Genomic DNA, 20,465 nt, shown 5'->3' with positions numbered 1-20,465 from the left:
AACTTTAAAAACGCTATAATTGGAAACAAATTAGCCACTTTTACCTCCAATTTACAATAAAGGCAGCATGTAGGTACATTTAAAAAAAATTATTTGATGATTTACTTGATTTTGGGGAAAATACTTATATGGCTTTCAATTATATAATTCAATTAGTGCAGAAAGAAATTCTAGGAGTATATACTCAGCCACCTGAAGTTATTCCTGAAAACTCCCATGTGGCTGTTAAAATGGGTGCTACAGCTGAGATGAGGTGTTTAGTGAAAGGGCAATCCAATACAAACGTAACATGGTTTTACAATGGCCATAAACTCTCAAATGGACTGAAATATGAGGTAATATTTATTATAATTTGATTTATTACCTCTTCCACCTATTCATTAATCTTAATATGCAATTTCATCTTAAGTAAGAGCTGAACTAACTTACCTACGTAATTAACATGGCTAGCTCTGTATTCAATTATGTAAATTGGTTCTTGCCTGTAAATCTCTTACAGATATCTTTAGATGGGGAATCACTCAAAATTTATGATTCGAATATGAAAGATGAAGGGACATATAGCTGTGTGGCTGAAGGTGCTAAAAACTTAAAGAGCAGCTCATCTATTCATATGATCATTGGAAGACTACCCAAGCCAAAACAACCTTATCCATGTAAGTATCAATGGTTTTGTATGAGCTCAAGTTAGATGAGTGGTTGTCTAGTTGCATAGTTGATCTACTTGGTGTAAATGAAATGCTACTAATCATTCATTAATTAATTTGTGGTGTAATAAGATGGCATTTCGTTTCACACAGTATTCACATTGCTTCACCATATGGCATGTTAAATTTAGATTAGGTGTACACTTTGACATGCAGATGGTCAGATTCCTTGCCCTCCATCTCATATGGATATTTATTTATATTTTCAATATTTATTTATATAAACAATCTATATCCTCACATCCCATTTTTTAAAATTCAAAGGATGGACATTTTAAATGAAAGTGTACATCCCAATTAGGGTCACAACAAAAGATTCACATAGCAGTGTTTACTTGTCAGCTCACATGCCATGCAATATCCCTTGTACAAGGTTGTCAATACATAGTGATATCGTGCAGCCCCATAGCAAAAGCCTATTTCCAACAATTATGCCTTTGCATCTTGACATGGTTTAAGGAACCCCACAATGTGCTGCAAATACAATATTCATTGAATGTTATCCATATCTCATCAAATTTATTTGTTGAAAGTTTAATGTGCTTTGGGGCTTGAAAGCTTTTATCCTGTCCGTTCGTTTTTCTCATTTCTAAACTCCGGTAATTCATGCATTATGATTTTTCTAAAATATCAGATTATTGAATTTGCATGGTTATATTTTATATGCATTAAAGTCTCAGTAATCCCAACAAAATCCATCTGTGTGGTGTGGGTTATTTAGTAATGGGTTACTAGAGGCAAAATTGCTGTACTCGGTCAAAATATTTTTTCCTCTAACAAGTTTCTACACATATAGTTGAAAATAATTATGTTCTCTCTGTAACCAATCAATATTATATTTTTACAGTTTAAAGTATGAAATACAATGACTGCATGAAATAAATAATTCAAATATTCATGTAGATGCAGCATATTTTGAAGACATGACAGATGTATTTTATATATGTGGCTAGTTATTTTCATGTAATTTTGTGTCTCTCTATTTATGCACTTAATAATTAAGGGTTCTTCTGGTGGAAAAACTCGAGCAAGTCTTAAAAATGTGAACAAAAGAGGATGATAATAAAAAAATTTAACTTTGAGCATCAGATAATGTGAATATTCATGAGGAGTTGATGATGGCAGGGGTTTTTTCAGTGAGTTGGTACTGATAGAGAGACTATCCAATTGTATTGCAAGGGAAACTATCTGATATGAAAAATAAGATGGCTAAGATCAAACTACTTGGTCTTAGGTTTGATTTAAAATTATAGATCATCAATAAGCAAGATTAGAAAATTGTAAGTTTATTGGAGATTAAAATTTGGAAGTAACTGTCCTCAGGATTTACCTGCAGCAACAATTTTATGGCTTAGGAGTACATGGCATTGATGCACTAGATGGGTACATCACAAAAACTTGTCGTGCACTTGCATGCTGAGAACTTCACCATGTATAGCGGTTGTTATTGTGATTTAGGAGGCATTATGTTTGCAATAAAAGTTTTTCCAGTGAAGTTAAGAGTGCTGATACTTATGATACTGCCAAACCATTTCTCTGAACCAGGGAAAATTTGCAAGCATTCTTGAGTGAATATGATTTGCATCTATCTCAAACCTATAATGTTCATGTGATAGGTTTGTATCAAAGAGCTTTGTCAGAAAAAGTGTTTCCAAGGTCCCTGATTGAAAGCTAATGAAAGAAAGGTTGATGATGGCAGCCACAAATTGAAGAGAGATACTGCAGGAAAAGTTCAACAACCTCAAAATCTGAGGAGGATGAAGATTGACTTCCCTGTCCCTGAAAGTAATTAGGCTGACTCATGGTGTGCCATAGTTATTGCAATGGACATGTTCCATAATCATGTCATATCTTAAGTTATAAAATGCCAAATCAATATTCTGGTAATATGAGAGGAAGAAATAAAAGTGCTTTTAATTTTGGACTATGACCATTTCCAGCCTGGCATTGAAAATAATGTTTTGGGATCAGTGGTATTAGGTAGATTATTTATTTCAGCTAATGGATCAAGGAGTATTTTTTACATGCAATAAGTGACAATTTTAAATGGTTTTTATAAGTACTATTGACTAGTGGATAATCTCAATACATTCATTTGCTTTTAGGTGATCCATCAGGAAAAACAATGCTCATTCAGAACAAAAGTTCTTGTCCTGCTATTCATTTCTCAGCAGCTAATTGTGTTAACTTATTTGCCCATTTGCCCTACCTTCATTAAGATCTATCAAAAATCAATTGCAACTTACAAAATCATATTTCTTCATGAAAAACATCAGCTGATATATTCTTAAATATTTTAAGTACTATCAAAAAATTATTGTTATAGATATACCGTATATTTCAGTGGTAGATGAAGTATGATAAAGAGAATGTTGTTTGAATATGCAACAAACAACCCATAACAGCAACTGAAACAAAAAGGATAGGGGAGGAAGGTGGTGTGTGTTATTGAAAATTCCAGAGAAAGTTTTTCCATGCCCCTGGAAAATTCAGGGAATTGAAAAATATCCAGATTCTATTAATAACCTTTTCAGAGAAGGTGGGTACTATCCTGAATGCTTGTATCACAGAGTTTGATGTAATAATTTACCTATCATTATTTTCATAGTTTCACAAATAAATCCCTTAATTTTTATTAATATTGATTTGGAGAGTGTAGAGCATTCAAATTTTATGCCAATTATTTTAAAGGAAGATACCAAGTGGCCCAAGTATACAACATCATTTTAGCAAATTCAGTAGTTTTGGCTTAATAATTCTTCAAATGGCAAATACACCAAAATAGTCTCAAAAAGTTCTCTAGCTGAGCATTGGCTTGGTCCCTCATAGTGAATAATTCTGTGTAAAACATTGTGGAACCAATAGCATATCTGACAGCACAACAATTAAAAAAATGCTTCCTTTCCATTTTGATAGAATAAAAAAAAAGAATATGGCAGGCTGATGATGAGAATACATGCATGTAATGCAAGGTCTATTATTTTAATGGGCAAGTGGTATTAAGATTTTTATCTACGTTTTATATTTATTGTTGCACAATATTAATAGTGTTCTGATATTTATTCTGAAAGCTGCCAGCTTAAAACTTGGAGAAGAAGGACTGTTCCCCTGTATAGTTGAAGCTGAATCTGAAATAAGTTTATATCCAGGAATGGAAAGCAAATCAACATGGAAAAGAAAAAATAAACCTCTAGACCCTGAGAGGCATAGCATTTTGGCTTCTGGGGGTTTGCTTATCACAAGTGAGTATAATGTTAACACAATGTGAGAATGTTCCAAATAAGTTGACTTGCCTAATGATCTGAATAAATTATTTATTATATAATTCAACTTCTCTTCTAAATGAAAATATGGCTATACAATGTCCCTCAATCACTATTTCTCAACAAGTGACAGTACCTAATTTGCAAAGGCTAAGCTGCCAGTTGATATTCTATCAGTTAATGAGAACATTATAAATAGTTTTGTTTTGGCATTAATGGAATATTTTGAGAGCAAAAGTCAATTATACGCACATCAGTCAGACTTAAGGTGAAAAAATCAGCAGAAGCATTCTTCAGTCACTATTCACCAAATGTAAAAATATAATTGAAAATACAGGGTAGCTCCTCTTTTGGGAAAATTGGACGTTGAGAAAAAGTTATGAATTGTTCATTTTCTTCAAAAATGTGTAGAAAATCACCAACTTTTGAAAAGTCTGAGTTTTCATGTTTGTATTGGACATAAGAGGGCTTTCCAAATTATGTTCCTTTTTATTGTGAGATCATTTTGTGTTTTGTGTCGACCATATACATGTAGGCTCTATCAAGCACAGAAATCATAGTCTGACTGAATTCAGTGATGGTAGAGGCATGCAAAAAAAATGAGGGATGATCCACATAAAAATACTGGGGAGGAAATTTCTGGAAAAGGGTGGCATCCATTGGGAAAATGAGAAATATTTTGGAATACGAATGAGTTTTGGTATAAAATGTTTAGCCAGTCTGCAATAGCAGTAACTGAATTCTTTTAGTAATTCTAGATATAAAGAAGCTTAGGAAATAATTGATGAAGTTAACGTAGTTGAACTAGAAATACTGGGCATGTAAAAAGATGCTTTGAGATCTGTTGATCTATTATAAAATAGAGTACGAAGATTTTAGGAAAATATTCAATGTAATTGATAACAAAATTTGTATATCACAATGCTTTCAAAAAATGTAGTCCTATTCATTATCTATATAAATGATTTGCCAGGTACAAATTGAGTAGCTTAAGGCTTGATGTGGTGGAAGTCGCACATAATGAATAGCTGATTGTAGCACTTTTCTACTTGATATCAAGTGGAAAAGTGCTACGATCAGTTATTCATTACAATATGCCGGGTGTTTTGAGGGATGTTAATCTCTCCACCATTGATAATCTTCTTTCACTTCCTTGTATAGCTTTAAAAAATCTGTGGAAACTGATACAAAAACAAGCACTAGAATCTATATAGACAAACTAAAACTGAATACAAGCATATCACAAAGCATGTTGATATATGCCAAGCATAAAATGCAGAGTAAATAAAACAGTTTCTGATGTCACTTGGTGGAAATTCTTCATATTGAACTTAAAATTAAACCACTTGGCTTTTCCACATAAAAAACTTTTATTTACAACCTAGGTTTCGTTATGGTATAGCATCGTAACAGGTAAAAATACAGGTCAAACAGAGTATATATATATATATATATATATATATATATATATATATATATCTCTGGAAGGAGGGGAAGACGAGGGAGGAAGGAAAGGATTGGTTGAGGTAGGAAGAGGAGGAGGAGGATTGGTAATATTGATAAATTAGCAGGCTAGGAGGAGGAATTAATAGTTGAAAAAGGTATGCTTGGCATGAAGTTAGTTGGCAGAGGAGTGGGGGAATGTGAACGGCGTGAATGGCACTGGGTAATTAGTCAGGTTATGTATTTGTGTTATGTACGAGGGTCATCCGGAAAGTAGTACCCGTTCGTGCCGCATGAAGTGCTGACGACGCGAGTAGCCGCTGGACGAGGTCAGATAGCTTCAGTGGCTTGTCTGCCTTCTCTGAGCCAAGTTGCGTGACGCTAGCATTGCCTGTGTTGTTTCTGTGATTGTTTACAATGTTTAAAAAAATTGAGAACGCCGCCAGTTGTGAAGTGAGGGCAGTGATTAAATTCCTCAATGCAAGAAACGTTCGCCCATGTGATATTCATCGCCAATTAAAGGAGGTGTATGGAGACAATGTAATGGACGAGTCGTCTGTTCGGCGGTGGTGTCGCAACTTCAACATGGGGAGGGGGAACACACACGACGATGAGCGTTCGGGGAGACCGTCTGTCATTACAGACCAACTGGTGAGCTCAGTTGACGAATTCGTGAGGAACGATCGGCGCGTCACAATTGATGACATCTGTGAGCATTTTCCCAATGTTTCTCGAACAATTGTTCATGAAATTGTTAAACACCATCTGCATTATGCAAAAATTTGTGCAAGATGGGTCCCTCGCGTATCTCAATGAGCTGGCGGCGAAGGACTATGCAGCAGGAATACAGAAACTTGTCACACGTTATGACAAATGCCTTAATTTGCTTGGAGATTATGTTGAGAAGTAGTTTAAAGTATCCTCTTTCAAATAAAATTTTTTATGTTTGTTAATATTTACTTTTGTCTTTTTATTTCTTGAACGGGTACTACTTTCCGGATGACCCTCGTATTTGTATGTAGAATCTAAAACCGTCATTAACAAGGAAGCAGTTGGATTCGGGAATAATTTTGTGTATCTTTGTAGGATTATGCGTGGATAATGATATTAAATCTAACCTACACATTGATTGATAAAATCAGTAAAAAAGTGGAATTCATGAACAGGGTTGGTAAATATGTAAATGTATAGAGGATATGTCCATATTCTTATTACTAACTTACAGGGGTTGCAGAGGGGATTTGGTAAACAATTTTGAGTTGGAAACCATGTCCAGCAACATTGCTTTTCACTGCTAAAAGGAAGGAAAATTTGAATCAAGATGTCAAATCTCCTGCATCACCTAAATCAGCCTTTACTTGTATGCACAACAAGAGCTGATCAATGTGTTGACCTGGAGGTTTGGTGCCCAATTCAGTAAATTAAGTAATTCAGACATTTAATTGAAGACAGGTGACTTCAGATCTCATCCTTTGTCAAATTAGGTTCCCTACCATGAAGTCGGAGATTTGAAACCTTTTTTCAATTTTTTCTTCCTTGTAACTCCAAAATGGAGAAATTCCCTGGGTGGGTTTATCAACAAAACATTTACCACTAAGTTCCCTCTAAAACCCTTAGAAGCTTGCCGCAGGATATTGGAAACACCCTGTATCCAAAGGAGCTGATATATAACTTACTCAATGATTGTCCCTAAATTTGATTACTACTGCATGGTGTTTTGGAATACCACTGAAAGCATTGCAAAAGGTGATATCATTATAAAATATAGATATAAAAGTTTAAAAAAATATAGTGAGATAAACTCATTACTAATAAAAGGCATGTTAAATGAATCAAAATGGCGCACAATATAGCCAAGACAGCCACTTGGGAGAGTTAATTGTTCCTCATAAAATGTTGGAGGGGGATTTCAAAGGTTTTAACATAATACTTAAGAAAAATATAGAGATGTATGGTTGCCACAGAAATACAAGGACTGTTGTGTGGAATAACAAAAAAAGATAAATCTCTATCTTGAGGTTTTCCATTGTTTTAAGATTTTTACTGTAAAATAAACAACAAATTTATGATAAGAGATGAAAAACACTTGCAATTTTCCAATTAATAGAGATTTATTTTTGACCAGTTTCAATGCGCTACATTTCTTTTAAGTGAAGTTGAAAATTGCAAGAGTTTTTTGTCTCTTTAATTATGGAACAGTTCCACCACATCACATCTAAATCTGTAAGTTATTCCATTTTTATATTTAGGAGCAACCAAACCTTTATGTCAAATTAGAGGGAATGTGTTGACTTTGTAAGAAAAGTGTGTAAATAACATATTGCCATACCTGTGGGCCTGTAATAAAAATGATATTACAAATTCTATAGCATTTCAATGCCCTTTTAAATGTTTATTTTTAATTGAAACTGTTAGGGCAAGCTAAATAAATCTTTTATTGATTCATAATATAGATATTTGTAAAAAATAGTGACCAAGATCATAATAATTATGTAATATACAGTCACAAATCTGGCATAGATACCATATATACTCTAGTTGTATGAACTTATCTGCTATGAGAGGGATTATGAAGCCTGTGGCTCGATTATTGATTTAAATGTTCATTTCAGTCTAGATTATTTTTTTGAAATTCAATTAAACTAACATGTTTCTTGTTTTATTTGTAGATGCTACAACATCAGATGATGGGGTCTATGTTTGTACTTTGGAGAATGATTTTGGGAAGATAGACTTGGAGATGGACTTGGAAATCATTGGATTAGGCATGTAGAGCACGTTTAATGAGTCATCATAGTTTAATGGATTTGTGTTGATTTGGCAGCTCAGTTTTATTACGGATAGCATATTTACATGTGTTTTGCTTGAACCGATAAATTTTCATTAATCAGTACAGATATACCCTAGTTTATATTGCCCTCGTTTCTGTTCATTAAAATTATACTGCCAAGCATTTTACAAACAGCCCAATTGCAAAATATGTTTTTTGGAAAAAGGAAAAAATTACTTGTGCGTATCCTTCTTTTTCATTCTCAATTTTTGCTATAAATACCACCAATTGAATGCTCAAAATTGCTTATTGCAAAGCAAGTGTGATGATGTTTTTTGTATTTTATTGATGAGTGTCACTCAGTGATATTATGCTTACTTTAAAAATAAAGAGAAATATATTTTGATATAAAAACTCAATAAATGGGTACACTTATTTAATGAAGTAATTGGTATGGTACACAGTTATAATTTTTGCTAACTGAAAAAATAATTTTCTGTTTTTATATGACTTTCACGATTTATCTGTTGTTTCTACAGTGCCTCCAGTGCTTGTCTCAAGTGATGATGAAGAAATAAACTATCTTGATGGGGACAATGTTGTTTTATGGTGTAATGCAAGTGGATTGCCAAATCCCACGATAAGCTGGTTTTACAAAGGAGAAGGGAAGTCAAAGTGGGAACGACTTGGAGAATCATATTATGATGTTAAAGCAATGAGGTATTACCAAAATGTTGTATTGAATGTGCATGCTTCAAATTTCATTCCGGTATTGAACAATATGAGGCTAAAATTGAAAAAATCATGGATTTAATTTTGAAAGAATTTTCTATTCTTCATGCCTAAATATATGATGGAGATCTGAGTGATATCTTAATGTGACCACTCAATTTTTTTTTTAAGTATTGAAGGAAGAAAGCTGACCATTGAAAATGCTGGTTTTGATAACCATGGACTTTATAGTTGCTCAGCAGAAAATGATGCTGGATTTGCTGAAAAGATATATTATTTACAAATGAGAGGTGTGTTTGTTTTATTTTAATGATATTACACAAGAGTGTAAAATTTATTGTTTTAAATTTTTCTGATTTAGTTCTATTTTAGATCTACACTACTTGTGCATTTTTATTATTTTAATTAATATTTTTTTATAAAACATTAGATTTGGCTTTTCCTGCTTTTGTATAGTTTTCCTTTTTATTATGAATTAATGTTGGAATAAAGTATTGTTATTACCATCATTCATGTTACAAGTATATGCAAAGTCATTTTAAAAACTAAAGTATGTGTGATGAATTTTATGTATGCTATAAATAGTTTGCGAGATTGTTATTCCATGTGTGCTACCTACTCTGATACAGTAGTGATTTGTGGCTACAGAACTACTACAAAAGTAGTGGGCCATTTCTCCAATCTCTTGTTACCTAAAGGCCTCAAGAATGTTACAATCAGTATGAGAAAATTTTAGATAATTTTACTATAAATAGCTTACTTTTTCAGCAGCCCTGTACATATTTTTTCCATGTTTCACTTTTCCACTAAAAACTCACTATTCTCAATATTTTATATCCCTCATACTGAGAGATGACATTTAATTTGCCTTTTTTTAAGTAAAGAACCATGGACATGTTCTTGGCAAACTCAGAACTCCCAATACACATATCTGTTTATTCTTTTCACTGCATTTTGTTTACCTATTTGCAACTTTTTCTTAGTCACTTGGCTATGGTGTTCTATTGAAATTTTGCATTTTTTTTCCTGAAGTTTATCTTTGAAGGGTCAAATTATGATATGAATTACAATTTCTAGAAATTTATGGGAAATATGTCATTTAATACGAATATTTCTGTTCTTAAACATTCTGGTCTTTTGAGTTTAAAAAAACGATCCCATATTGTGTCCCTATTAACCATACTGTGTACAATGAAGATATTTTTACAATTAGAAGTGTATTTAACAATATAATTTTGATTATTTCTTCTCAGCACCTCCAGTTTTGATGGATAATGAAGGCCCAGTTGATATATCCTTGGTGGAAGGAGAAAGCTTTTCATTGCAATGCTCAGCCAAAGGTGTACCAGACCCCATGATCAAGTGGATTAAAGATGGAATGGAATTACCAGAAGAAAGCTTTGATGGTAAGGCAATTGAGTTGCACATGAGATACAAAAATTATCTCCTGTTCCCTTCTTATTTGCCCCAATGACTAGCTAGCAATAATTTAATCCAAGCTATTTAACTCAAGTAATTTACTCACATAGCTCATAAGTGTACAATTCTACTCTAATGAGTGTCATACAGTATTAACCCATATCATAATGATCAAAACAAGGAATTGAAAATATAACTGTTGCCAGTATTTGTACACAGTTATTCTTATTTACAATAATTAAAAAAAAGAGTGTTTGCCTAATTTAGCTGTAAAAATTGTTTGGAACAGTAACTGGTTGATCATTATTAAATTCCCTTTTAGTATTTAAAGATGTAGTTAGAGGCTATCTGCAATAAATGCTTAGGAGCTAAGAAGTGCTGTGCCAAAAGTTTGATGGATTTTTGGGAGATTTCATTAGGATTATGGATGACTATGAATTTTGTATTCCAAAATATATCCTCTAGAAGTTTTCAAAGTTATTACTCAAATATTTATTACAGTGTTTATATTCAGCCAGAATTATTTTTCATCATTTGCTTGCAATAAAAAACAAAAAAAAACTTATTTTAATATGCTGAAACATTCTGTTTAGCAGATGATTTGATTCAGTCATTAATGGTATGCCTTTACTTTGCAACCCTAGGTGGTTATCATATTGTAGACGGTGGAGCAATTTTGGAGATATTAATGGCCAAGACAGGAACATCCGATGGATATTACAGTTGCTCAGCAGAAAACTCAGCTGGAAAAGTCCAGAAAAGCTTTAAAGTAAAAGTTTTAGGTAAAGTATGAAAATTGATAACTTCATGAAAAACTGATGTCTTGGTTTAATGAGGTAACAATAAGTTGTTTTAGAATTCTTATTCACCCTTCTGAGCAACTCCTTTCATTTAATTATGTTACACCTCTAATTAATCTGAGTATATACAATATTCCCTGGAAAATAAACATGTACCGTTTTTTCTTCTGACTGTATACATTAATTTTCAAGTTGACTTGCAAATGGTATCTGTTATTTTTTCATTTTCTTGCTTCTTGAACATTGTAGGGTTAGGGTTCTTATGTGTGTGTAGTTTGTGAAAAACAATTTCTTTTTGTGCCCATTTATTATGCTTACTTGGATGCCTTATGCTGATGACTTTTTTGTGACCAATATACTGCTCCCAGGAGGACATCTGATCACTCACCCTCTTATATTTATGATCATTCTACATGGCTCCAGTGTCATCCACATTGTCACTTCAAATGCCTACTGGGTGGCTGAGGGCTCATTCCCATGCTGACAGTAATCTATATATGTGAACAATAAAAATAGCATTGGCAACAACAACTGCCACTCTTGCTTGTACGTCCCCTGTCATTTCAGCCAGCCGGGGAGATCACAAGACAATCTCCCTACACCTGCCCCTCAGAATTTCCGATCATTCATGTATGTTTGAATGCTTAGAATTTCATGTAATTAGTGTATTCCCTAATGTAAGAAGTATTCTTATTTTGAGCTATACGAAGAAGGGGATGAAAACAAAGAGAGGTATTAGGGGCATTGAAATATGGGTAGAACTAATAATAATGCCTTGATGACAAAATTAGGGCAATGGGATCATATTGCATATTTAAATCACCTAAAATATGTAAATATTTTGTTCTCTCAGAGATAAAACTACAATACCAAAACTATATTCATGAAAAACTTGTAGAGGTTGCTGGGTGAGCTCTTATATTTTTGCTGAAATGTCTAAAAGGCACAAATGTTATAGAGTGACTTAAATGACAACATGAAGGGCATGTTTTTCTACGATTCTTGAAAAAGAATTTTTTATTCTTAAGATCACAACTAATGCTTATAATTTGGTTGTAAGTATCATAATAATGATTGAATATGGTGTGTATTTATGGTGGCTCATGACCCACAAGTTGGCTTTGTTAGAATGTCCTTTTTTATTAATTAGGTCTCATGGTGATGTGGTTTCACTGTATAGCAAGCATACTCAAGGTGGCACTTGAGCTCATTATCTTTAGGCTAGCAGGCAGGCACACTACATACCAAGATAACACGGCTGGAAGGAAAACACAGTTGGAGTTATTTTTATAGATGCAAGGCATGGAGAGAGAATGAGAAACATATGTTCTTGCTTTGCATATTGACAAGTTATATTCCATTGAATACATTTATTTATAATATACAAAATTAATTGCACAAAATATTGTGTACCTTGAAAATATCATCATTAATTGAAATGATGAATGATTACATCTTCATTAGAATTTTTCTCTGGTAATTGAAGCTTTACCCTAGCTTTTTCTTGTTAACATTTGTCTATCCTTTGATCTTACAGAGAAATAATTAATTATAAATTATATTTACCCACATTTTCAAATTGTATATTACTGAAGTCATTTTAGTGTTCCATTAGTAATATCTTCATGAGGATAGTAAGAAATTAATACACAATAAGGGGACAGCATTGAGATATTAAGGGGACAACAGTATTGTATATGTGGAACAGATTTGACTGATTTGTATTCAGTGTTGCATCGGCAGCAGCCATAGAAAGTTGAAACATGATTGGTTTGCCTATGACAACTGAGGTAACATGCAATGAGCAATATGCTGAATTGATATTTTACTTTCACCTGAACAGATCGCCAGCTGAGGGATATGTGTGTAATGATACAGAAGATTTATTGAAAGTCTGCTCTTCTTTAAAGTATGGCTAGAAAACTGTTTAAAATGTTTCAAGAGGTGAGGCAATCAATTTCAAAGGAAGGTGGACCCAGAGCTTCAATCAATGTTATTACAGAATTGAAAACTTACACCACTGCTCCCATTAAGTGAGAATATAATCAAATAATTTTAAGAGCACTATCATAAATATTGGAAACTTAAGTATATACAATCAGGACTGATTTCCCTGTTTTGTCAATTTCGAAAAAGCATTTGATAGAGTGAATTGGGAAAAACTAATGAATATATTGAAGAAAATAGGAATAAATTGGAGGGATAGGAGGCTAATCCGCAACCTGTACATGTAACAGGCTGTGCAGGTGCGAGTGGGGAATGAAAAGACTGGATGGGCAGTGTTAGGAAGGCAAGGTTGCCCATCATCACCGTTACTGTTCAACTTGTATGAGGAGGAAATGATTAAAGAGGCTTGGGAAAAACTGGAGGTAGGAATTAAAGTCGAAGGGGAATTCATTAAATCAGTTAGGTTTGCTGATGATCAAGCTTTAGTTTGTCAGTCAGCCAAGGCATTGCAAGCATTGTTGAGTGACTTGGAAATTCAGTGCGACAGATATGGGATGAGAATCAATATTAATAAATCAAAGGTTATGCGATTTTCCAGAGAGAAAAAGGCTAAACTAAACATTAAAATAGGAGGGCAAAAACTAGAGTGGGTAGAACAGTTTATGTATCTCAGAAGTGTTTTGGACCAACACGGTCAAAGTAGTAGGGACGTAAGGAGAAGAACTGCGCTAGGCAAAGAGGCTTTCACAAGGAGGAGGGAGTTGATGACAGGGACGTTGAGTAAGGATATTAAGAAAAGACTCGTAAAAACTTTGATATGGAGCGTAGCTATGTACGGCGCGGAAACGTGGTCATTGAAGCAGGAGGATAGACGTAGATTGGAGGCTTTTGAAATGTGGGTTTGGAGAAGAATGGAGAAGGTGAAATGGACAGAGAAGAAAACAAATGAGGAAGTACTTGGCATGGTGGGCGAAGAGAGGGGTTTGTTGGGAGAAATCCTATGGAGGCAGGAAAAGTGGATGAAGGGGGTATTGACCGGCAGTGGTATGTTGAAGACTGTAATTGAGGGGAGAACGTTAGGCAAACGAGGAAAGGGAAGGAACAGGATAGGGATGTTGGACATGATGAAGGGAAGAAGAAAGTACTCAGAGCTGAAGAGGGATCTGATGTAAAGTAGGATGTTGTGTTTTGCTAGGGGTCACAAATTATTTAATTAGTAATTATGTTCATCCAAAAACCTACCTTAACCGGTAGATTACCTTTTATGATAATAATATTTTGCACAAAGCTAATGATATTACATAGCATTTTTAGACAGTAAATTTCAAGAATAAAAACATAAAGGAACAGGCTTTAATAAACAGTCCTCATACAGTGAGTATGTGTCTGAAAAATAAATCCTTCAAGTGAAAACATGTGCAAATGTGTTTCGTATATGTTGGTCAAAGGCAACGCCAAATAAAATGCAGATTTGCATGCGAACTTGGTTGTAATTCTCATACCAATATGTGTTCTGGAAAAGTTTCCAAATGACATGTGGCTGTCAGTTTAAAAAGTTTTATTATTTTCTATTCGATTAATTATACCCCACCTCAACCCCTCCTTGGAACAGTGCGATTGGTCATAAGATATTATTTAAGGGAGTGTTTTCTATACTTTCTGTGAAATTATTTGAGAGGGATCTGTTATACCCTGTCACAGCATTGAATCCTGGAAAGAGTAGTTAACATGTGCATGTCATTATAGACTGAGGTGGAAAACTTGCTTCAATGTAAAATATGTCATAAAAATAATGATTGGCCTTAATGAGTCTTTGATTTTCATAACCTCCTTGCTTGACAGTTCCCCCTGCTCATGGGAGTAGTTATTTTAGAAGAAATGTGGCAGTCCTGAAAGTGAAACTTGGTGATCCCTTGACTATCACATGCCCTATAGCTACTGGGTTAGCAGTGCCAGCACCCACTTATGGTTGGTCAAAGGTAATGAACTATCCATATTTTTTACTTAATCTTTACCAAGCTGTGTTTGTAGATTCACTTATTATATTGATGATGTGAAAAGGCTTGGTTGATTATAGAGGGGATTTGAGGTAAGACGTCCATTTTAAATTTGATTTTTATTTTTTGTTTTTTGATGGCTAAAATATTTAATTCTTGTAGACATTTTAAATTTTCTGTATTTTTTGTAATAATGTTATATCTATCATTTTTTAGGATGGGAATATGTTGCATGCAGAGCAGGTGATAACTTCTGAGAACGGAAGAACCCTTGGCCATTTGCAGATCAATGATAATGGCAAAACTTTACATATTGATGGAGTTACATTGGATGATGCAGGAAATTACTCCTGTGTTGGATTTAATAAAGCAGGGAGAGTTGTATCTCCTGCAGCAGAAGTGGTTGTCTCAATCGCTCCAGTGCATTCCCCCAATATGAAAAATAGTTCAGTGTACGAGGTAATCAAAGGGGAAAATGTTACCTTCAACTGTTCTGTCATGGGAATTCCTAAACCAAAGGTATATTTCGTTTCATTTTATTTCTAAAATAAAGGTCCTGATTAACAGGCTCTTAAATAGTGGTTTGTTCACTGGATCAACCACCTAGTTCTTGAAATGAAGCTCTTTAACCAATGATAAATCTTCCATGTTCCAATGTTATTTCTTCCAAAGAAAATGGATTACAATGATTCAGGTTAAAAAATCAACAGATCTGGATACCAATTACGAAAAAGAACTTTGTAGTTCTTCACAAATTTATTTGGATTTGGCATGATATATTCCTCATCATGCATCTACCCCATCATGCATCTGCCTCATTATGCACCTCCCCCTACATTTTTCTTCTTAAAATCCTTTCGCCTCACCCTCTGTCTGAGTAAAGGTTTTCTTGAACCCTCTGTCTGTTCCTTTTGCCTGCCTCTTTAAACCACACCCAGGATACCAACCACTCCCCTCTCTCCATTTTTTCCCATAGACTTCATCCCCTTCAGGTCCTCATCCTTCCAATTTTCTGTCCCTAACTACTAATAATAATGATACCCAGGGTGATGGTCATATGTGTAAGTTTCAAATGCATTCAACTGGCCCTTCTCATACCCCCTGTACCTCCTCCATGTCCCCACTCCTGGCCCACCCTTCATTCCTTGATTACATGCTTATTATGCTTGCCTGTTTACATTGTACACGACAACGCTTCGGTGTAGTTAAATACATTGTGCGAAATCCAAATTTATTTAGGGAAAAATACAAAATTCTTGTACATTATAGACTCAGGTTATAGATGGTATGAATGAGAAATTAATTTTTTCAACCCTTGCTCTGTTTGGACATGTTTGGAGCTATATTTGATACTTAATAACCTTTTCTTGACTTATCATGATGCTGGGAAACATGAAAAAATTCGCTAAATATTAAAGAATGTAATGAATATGCAAAGTCCATTGCCAAGTTATCTACAGTGTATAAACAAGTTCATTCATTATGAAATCCCAGATTTGATTGTTTTAAATCAACCTTTTAATGAGCGATTTGAGCACTGGCATTCTACTCTGTGATGTATGACAATTCCAGTCGCAATACATTAATTGTGAACGAAGGAAATATTTGCAATATCTTTTACAATTACAGGTTGTTTGGACCAAAGATGGAAACTACTTGTCTGAAAATCATCCAGATATGAAATATGATTATGTTGCCAAGGAAAACAATCAGATCTTGTCTCAACTTACAATAATTAATGTACAAGGTTATCATGCAGGATCATATAAATGCTTGTCAAATAACCACATTGGAAAGTCATCATTACTGTATGACCTGAGTGTTCTGAGTAAGTATAAGATATATATTTTAATTTTTTATATAGTTATTATTATAATGCTGTAATTTTCAGTGTGATATTTATGACAAACAATTCACAATTTATCGTCACTGAAAATAATAATTGTGTATCAATAACATAAGTACTGGACTTTTTTCCAACAAAAGCAAAGGTGGTGACAAATGATGTGCTGTGACTACTAAAGATGCATTCAAGTGTCATGTCAACTATTTTTTTTCTGGCATACTACTTCAACAAGAAAGAATAAACATCTGTTTCCACTCAGTGTAATCTCCCTGTAAATGTACTCTTTTTTCCTGTCGATGATTCCAAGGGTGCTAAGAAGGCTTGGTGCTAAGAAGGTATTGGTCCCTTTTGACCATTAAAAAGACGATCTGGTACATGGTCAAGGTTTTTTGGGTTCATTGTAATACAACATTCTACAAACTAATGCACCCATAAATGCACATTTCATATGCATCCATAACTCCATCACATGCCTTACTCAATTGATGATGAATTTCAATGTGTGATAGACCACACAAGGGTAGGAAATGGATAATCACTATATATTTGTGTGCTAGCATGTTAAATATTGAAAATGCTTCTCACTCTAGCAGCAGCTATTCCAATCCTGTGCATTGTACAATGCAGCCATCAATGTCTAGTACTTATAAAGAGTGCCTGCATATTTTAAGCTTAACCACATCTTTCTACTTACTCCCAGTCCCAAGAAATAAATTAGGTCAGGAGCTTAGACCTTGAACTCCCCTTGTTAAGCAAAGCGGAGGGTATCACTTGGAGAAAATGTTTTAATGATCATCTGATGCCCATGGCCCCCACCATGGCAAGAACTGGGGAGGGGGGAGATAGAGAGGGAATAGCTCAAACCAAGATCAATCTTGGGGTTGGTGAATGGTAGCAAGGACACTTAGGTACAAGTGTTAAGGAGAAATGAATATTGAGAAAATTTTGTTATTGCATAAAATGATATGAACTGGTCTATTACAATGTCAATATTGTTCAAATTCAGCCCTTTTTTATAAAATATAAAACATCAAGTACATATGCACTTGAATGACATTCTTCACATAAATGTTAGGCAAATCCAGCAGCTTTTTCATAATTAATTAAACAAAGTTTGTTTGCATTTATAAACAATTTAGTTTTTTTAACCATAGTGTAAGGGTGGTGCAGCAAAAATTGATTGCACACAATTTTTCAAGTGGTTCCAGCAAACACATTCTATATTCCAATGAACTTTTATTTGAATTCATGTAAATTTTGATGGAATGATTTCATGGGGCACATTTAGTCTCAAGAGGAACTATTCATTCCTTTTGATGAAATTTAACAAACTGGAGCCAGTACAGAAATAGTGTATTTGTTTGTATTTAAACAGCCTGATGGATGGTCACTTTTCACATTTGTTGTTATTGTAGTTTATTTATTTTCTCGTATGGTTTTCATTGTTCTCATCAGTTTCATTATTTTTCAATCTTTCAGTTCCTCCATATGTCCTAGGACTGGAGAATAATATTTTAGAAGTTGGCGAAGGAGAATCAGTCATTCTTTCTTGTACAATAACTGGAAATCCAAAACCAAATATTACCTGGCATAAACTGAATGATGGGCATTATGAAAAACTTAGGTATGCAGCTAGAAAAATAACCCTATGCCTTTTCTGTTTTTATTGGTGCTATTACAGAAAATATATTCAATATTTATTAATATTCAATCATATCCATTTCACAAAGCTACAAATACCATACTGATGCTCATTAAGTAGGTATCAGGGCGTCAAAAACACATTACTCAAAAATTAATTTTTACTTTCTAAAGTAACTGTGAGTTAATTATTTGTATTTATAAAATGTTTCTATTTCTATAAACAGGAAAAGTCGAATAGCAAATCCTTCTGCCCTAGAAATCTCAAATTTACGTGAAGAGGAAAATGGGATTTATATATGCACAGGCACAAATAGTATTGGTTCAGCTGAAATGACCTTCAATGTGAGTGTATTGGGTATGTATATATTGCAAAGATATGCACAGAGAGTAAATGTATTTTCTAAGTAGAATCTTATATGTATTGTAAAAACTGTTAATAACAGGGCTTGTATAAATTTACATTGTGGAAAAAGTTCTTGACATTAAAACACACCATAGCATCCTAGTTTTAGAGTAGGCAAACTTATGCTTTCTTTTCCACAAATTTTCATTTCAAATCCATGCGGTTTCTTGTAATATTCTCGTATCTCTATTTCCTTTGGGTCTTAGTCTTTTCCTCTCTATCTAGCATACCCTGTTGTATTCCCTCAATTAGTCTTCAAAAATCCAGTGCAACTCAGTACCTCCTACTATGTGCTGGTCATATTATACAATGAATGCTACTGTTTACATTTATGCTAAATTCATGCAATGCATATACTACAGCCACAAAAACTTCTGACGACTGCTGTTCATATAACAAATATTCAATGCTAAGAACAAAATCCCAGGGAGCTTCAACATTTATGAATTATGGTAGTGTAACAACTAACTGTGGCAAAGGACATTATTGAAGGAAGGTTTTGATGTGGTCCTCACATCTTTTTTCCTCATTGTGTATCACAGGGTATATAAAATTTCATTTAATTTGTTAAAGTTCTGAGTTACCTGAAAGTTAAATTCAGTAATTTTGATAATGGTTTCATCAGTTTATTCATATTATAAATTTGGAGAAAAAGCAATTGAAAATATTGGTCGGGAAAATTTGGAAATGTTATGGAATTTTTTTCCTTGGATTTTTGTGGCCACCTCAGAATCGTTGTAATAATTAAGTGTTAATTTTTAATCATTCCATAATGTGACTTTCAAAGAGTAAGCAAGCTCTCTGGTTAAGTGTATTTTACTATTTCATCATCAAATTGTGTGTTATCTTTAACATGCCTCAGATTAGACTTATTCGTCTCATGTATTTTCAGATCTGCATATAACCAATCCTTGATCATATATGTATTTCTTCCCATTGTTTAATTTTTACCCAAAGTAATGGTGATCATAAAACTTGGGGTTTATAAAGTCTGGGTCTTTATTTCTGTGGCACAAAGAAATATCTCAATGATATACCTACATTACTGCTATTTCATCTTCTTTTACAGTGGCGCCATCATTGGGAGGTACTTCACCTGTCCTTAAAGTTGTTGCTATAGGAGAAAACATTACATTAAAATGTTCCCCAACTGGGAGCCCTAGTCCATCTTTAAGATGGTTTAAAAATGGGTATTTAATTGGAAATACTTTTGATGAAGAAACAGAAACTCCAAATGTAAATACCATTGTTATTTCCAAAGATGGCAGGGATATGGTTATTAATAATGCCAGTAAAGACGATGATGGAAATTACACTTGTATTTCATATAATAAGGCTGGCAGGATTGAAAGGACTTTCCACGTTGAAACTGTTGGTGAGTACATACAAAACCCAAATTCTTATGTGTTGTCATGTCAATCAAATTTCAATTCAATTATTAAGTGCATAACATGAAGAATTTCCTTGAGAAGGAGGGATACATAACAGGAGGAG

General features: G+C 33.8%; 1 protein-coding gene across 1 annotated transcript in view; it reads left to right on the top strand.

Moving 5' to 3' along the window:
• The window catches only part of LOC139698264 (hemicentin-2-like), a 47,399-nt gene that overhangs the window by 4,531 nt on the left and 22,403 nt on the right, over nt 1-20,465 (top strand). Inside the window, exons 4-17 of the mRNA XM_071597138.1 lie at nt 157-335; nt 500-656; nt 3,779-3,949; nt 8,083-8,178; nt 8,723-8,903; nt 9,087-9,205; nt 10,169-10,321; nt 10,979-11,116; nt 14,924-15,060; nt 15,295-15,597; nt 16,708-16,906; nt 18,404-18,548; nt 18,793-18,923; nt 20,041-20,346. Of these exons, the coding sequence (XP_071453239.1) occupies nt 157-335; nt 500-656; nt 3,779-3,949; nt 8,083-8,178; nt 8,723-8,903; nt 9,087-9,205; nt 10,169-10,321; nt 10,979-11,116; nt 14,924-15,060; nt 15,295-15,597; nt 16,708-16,906; nt 18,404-18,548; nt 18,793-18,923; nt 20,041-20,346 (2,415 nt within the window). The remainder of the gene's footprint in view (nt 1-156; nt 336-499; nt 657-3,778; nt 3,950-8,082; nt 8,179-8,722; nt 8,904-9,086; nt 9,206-10,168; nt 10,322-10,978; nt 11,117-14,923; nt 15,061-15,294; nt 15,598-16,707; nt 16,907-18,403; nt 18,549-18,792; nt 18,924-20,040; nt 20,347-20,465) is intronic.

The sequence above is a fragment of the Hetaerina americana genome, unplaced genomic scaffold (assembly GCF_022747635.1).
Source record: "Hetaerina americana unplaced genomic scaffold, ioHetAmer1.1.p SCAF_80, whole genome shotgun sequence".
Classification (NCBI taxonomy): domain Eukaryota; kingdom Metazoa; phylum Arthropoda; class Insecta; order Odonata; family Calopterygidae; genus Hetaerina; species Hetaerina americana.
This window is presented reverse-complemented; position numbering and strand designations above follow the sequence as displayed.